Source organism: Belonocnema kinseyi, chromosome 8 (assembly GCF_010883055.1).
Source record: "Belonocnema kinseyi isolate 2016_QV_RU_SX_M_011 chromosome 8, B_treatae_v1, whole genome shotgun sequence".
Lineage (NCBI taxonomy): Eukaryota > Metazoa > Arthropoda > Insecta > Hymenoptera > Cynipidae > Belonocnema > Belonocnema kinseyi.
In genome coordinates this window covers 139615282-139619850 of record NC_046664.1, presented here as the reverse complement: position 1 = coordinate 139619850, position 4569 = coordinate 139615282, and the positions used below count along the sequence as shown (strand labels likewise).

The following is a 4569-nucleotide window of genomic DNA, read 5'->3' as shown; positions in this document are numbered from 1 at the left end:
ACTGGAAGTCGCTGTCATTTTCATAGATGGCAGTAGCTCTCAGTAAGACCCTATAATGATTGTTTAATTTGTTTTATAATTTAAATATCTTTTCAAATAGTATTTACAGACAGAAGAATATTTTCCATCAACTTAAAAGGGGATTTCAATGTTAAAAATAGGACAAAAATATAACAAACCCTTCAACTTTTCAAGATTTTAATGGGTTTACTAAGTTTTTAAATATTGACACCAAAAGTATTCTGACATTTTTATAATAAAAATAAAATTATTGTTGAATAATATTTCTGCTTCAACGTTTTAAAAAATCTGAAAATTATGATTCGGCGGGACAACCTAGTATAGATTTTTAATGACGAATGTAAATTTGAACATACATGCGGCTTCATCTATGCATTTGCTTTTAAAAAATGAATCCTGTTTTCATTTTAGGACAAAATCCGACTTTTACAAGACGACCTCGAGGGTGAGAGGGAGCTACGTCAGAGAGTAAGTACTTTCTTTTTCTTTCTTGTAACTTGTAAGAGAATTAAGCTAGTGGCATGACGTTGGACGAAAAATACGCGCTGCTGATCATTAGTTGAAAAATTATTTTCGGAACTCGTTTTATCGAAATACCCTGGATTTCAGCGTAGCGTAGAAACCGAACATGGTGCTGCAAAGTAGGGAGACTAGGTTGAAATTTCCAGCTCATGCTGTTTCTATTTCTGTGATTGCTCAGTCCTTCGCCGAGACGTCTTAGACTTCTAACATTACTGAGTCTTTTTCTTCGGAAGATTATGCTTTTCTCTACATAAATGATTGCGATCTATTTTGACTACAAAACGCGAAAAATTGTCATATTAAATTATGCCGAAAAATACGTGAACTGCACCGACTCAGACAAAATGTCATGCTAAGATAAATTTGTAAGGAGAGGAATAGACGTGATTAATTTAGGTTATAGAGATGTTCACGTTTTTTGTGATTGATGATTGAAATAGAGGCTTTTTGGCTTTCAGAAAGGAGTTACATTTCAGACTGTCCCTAATCCTTCGATGTCCTCGTGAAGATATTTTTCAGACTTCCAACTTTGGAACAAGTGCAGTTTAAAATCCATTAAATTCAAACAGGTCGATTTGTTTTTAATATTGTGGAATATATATTATAAATATTTACGCACTGATACTTTCCTATTACAAAATTGGCATGATAATCCGAAATTATTGTATACTGAGATTGTAAGATCAGGGTGTCATATCACCTGAGCTGCATTCACCTTGATGTTAATTTCATATAATTAGCATTGCGCTGATGTTTTGCATTAATCATATAAATAACTTTTCTGCGATTCTATGCGATCTTAATGAATAATATTTAGTATTTTACACAAGACCATCAGAATTTTTTTTTGTAAAAATAACTTTTTAAAGTTCCAAAATCTTTTAGGAGGAAATTGCGCAAAGTATTTTTTTTGTATACTAAAATAGTTTTGACATATCCCAAAAAATTAATAAATAACATTGCAAGCAATTGGGTGGTCCAACAAAAATTTTCTTCAATTTTTTGAGAGAACACTCCCCCACCTGGTGTTAGGTGTTATCCATTAATTACTTCAGCGTAATTTTTGGAATTATCGACCACCGTCTGCCCCGTTCGTAAGTCTTTTTATATAATAGATGACTATAGTAACATTAATATGGACTTAGGATATCGTTGACTCCTATCCCCCTCCAAAAGCCTAACATAATTGATAGATTATTTGGTAAAATAAGATATTCTCAATGTTTGTAGATTAATTAAAAATATTTAGAGATGTGGCACAACCCACCATCTTGAACCAATTTCCACTAGAAATTAATTTTACATACAGATTTTCTTTTGATTATGTATGGAGATGCCTCCCCAGTATATTAAGCTGATATGAACAAAATCGATAGAGTACTTTTTGTCAAACCTCAATTCTTAATATTTTTTTTCATATCTTTTAAGTATATTTCCATAATATCTTTTCCTTTACTTTTTTATTAGAAAATAAGATCTGATCATTCGAAAATTAGAAAAATATTAAAAAAGGGAGTTTTTTCAAAAAGACATTAACCGATTATTTTCATTTTAGACTTAAAATACTCTTGAGGCATTCCCAAGCACAAAATCAGATGGAAAACAGTATATGCAAGTTCTACTCAGTGATCATTTATTGTATAAGGCTAGATACGGGTTACTAAAAGGGTCGCGAACCACCTCTAATTATTTTAATAAAATCGTTAATTGTTCCTTATGTTTTTCCCTTGTGTTTATAATTATATTTTTACAATTAGTAATATTAGGGAAAACAAGCATGATAAATAATTTCGTAGATTAATATAATTTTTTTTTACCTGAGTTATCAAAGTTTGAATTAAGAAAACATAAGATTAATGTCTTAGAGTAAGAAACAAAAGTAAAAAACGATGTCATCAGAAATTTTTCCAGTCAAAAAATGTTTTTCATAAGTAAAATTTTTAAAACAATGAATATGGTTATAATGAAGTTTCAAAAAATGAATGAAACTTGAATCAATTAAAGACGACATTTTCTAAAAAATAAAAAGAATACTTTTTCGTAGGTTAGGAAGGACGATAAAAAAATGACAGTTTAAAAATACCTGAAAACAGTGTACGTCATGAACGATAACAGACAATGGACGAGTTTTCATTGAAACTACTGATAAGGAAGCTCCAAAATAAGTTTTAATTAAAATTGAGAAAGTTTGTAATCAAACAGATGACATTGTTTTATAATACTTTGATAAATTTTCTTAATATTTAGAATTTTAATGTGTAAGTTAACTGAAATCTTTCGAAATTCGTTTATAAAAATAGACTCACTAATACGTCGTTGTTATGCGTTTTTTCTGTAGCTAATATTTTAATATTTCCAAAATTAAAATCAAAGTAATAATTAACATTCCAAGAATGTTGTGACAAACATGCGTTTAAATTTCAAACTTCACAATCTTTTTTGTGTTCAGCAATTTTGGTTTTTAATCTCCGGCCAGTTTTACCTATATAAGTTTTATTACAACATTTACAGTATATTAGATAAATAACACCAGATAAAATTCCAATGGAATCACTGTATTTCCTCTTCAATAAATAATTATCCTAAGTATTTTTGTTTTTAATCAAAATTGATATTACGTTTTTAAAGTGAATTCCTTAACTGTTCAGATAGACCCTGAATGTAAGGTAATGTAACATTTAAATTAAACCTATTGTAAGTATAACTCCATTGATTTTTTTTGTCAGTTTTATTACTATTATTGTAAATCTCATGAACGCGTTCTGTAATAATGCCGTATACTAACTCGAGCGGATAGTCATTATGTATTAAAGTTGTTTTTATTTGATTTAAATTTTCTTTCCGGAATTGGATATCCCTTAATTTAACACATTTATCTGCTGAACCATTTATTGAAACAAATGTTGTGACAAGATAAATTGTGAGAATTATAGTTTAAGTATCTACCAGAACAAGAAGATTTTTTGTATTAATTTGTTAATAAATCAACATTTGGAGTTTTTATCATTTGCAAATCAAAATAATTAATAACATTATTAATCTTGCATTTATGAGTAAAATGTATACAATTTTCAATACTATTAAATGCATTTAAGAAAACTTCAATCTTGTCAGTAGGAACAATATCTAAAATGTCATCGACATAACGTTTATATAAAATATGTGTGAAATCTATTGATTGTACAGCTTTTTTCAATATCTTGTAAATCTAAATTAGAAACAAATGGAGATAAAGGTGAAATCACAGGGCAATCCGAAATTTGTTTTAAAAATTTATTGTTAAAGGAGAAAACAGTGACATTAAAGTTCGTTCTAGTAGCTATTAGAAATTCGTTTTTTGTTATTTTTATTGAGTTATGATTTAAACTAAGTTGTTCTCAAACGAAATCTAAAGCAAGATCTAGTGGGATGCTGTAAAATATGGACCCAGCATCTGAAGAAACTCTTAAATAAGTTTTTCGTACATCAGTATTTTTTAAACAATCATTAAGTTCCCAACCATTTTTGACAAACGAACTACTGTTAACAGAAACTGGCTTTGGAATATTTGAAATATTTGAAATATACTTTGATAAATTGTAAGTTGCTGAATTAATAGTAGAAACAATTATTCTCCAACTGAAATTAGGTCTGTGAACTTTAGGGAGAGCATAAGCTTTTGCTATGACACTATTCTGAGTTCTTAAAGGGCATGCACATCGATAATTAATTACAGAGCATAATCTAAGCAAATTTCAGAACTGCACGGCCCAGCCTTTACACGAAAACTAAAAAAAAAAAAAAAGGGAATCATTCGCTCGAGACAAATTTGGTCTACTGTTCCTCTGAGTTTCGCGCTTAGGCTGCTTCGGGAACTCTGACTGGAGTGTACTTCGCGAAATCTCCACATCGATCGTCGGTTAATTTAGACACCGAAAACTTATGCTTGTACATATACTTCAATATGCCACCATTATGCTCCTGGGACCCAAGACCAGCTATATGTAAATGGATTGAAAGTAAGGAAAGACGAAATAAAGATTGTCC

General features: G+C 29.7%; 1 protein-coding gene across 1 annotated transcript in view; it reads left to right on the top strand.

Annotated features, from left to right (window-relative positions):
* LOC117178725 (paramyosin, long form) overlaps positions 1 to 4569 on the top strand; it is a 182364-nt gene that overhangs the window by 1626 nt on the left and 176169 nt on the right. The window contains exon 2 of the mRNA XM_033370156.1: positions 433 to 489. Coding sequence (XP_033226047.1) covers positions 433 to 489 — 57 coding nt within the window. The remainder of the gene's footprint in view (positions 1 to 432; positions 490 to 4569) is intronic.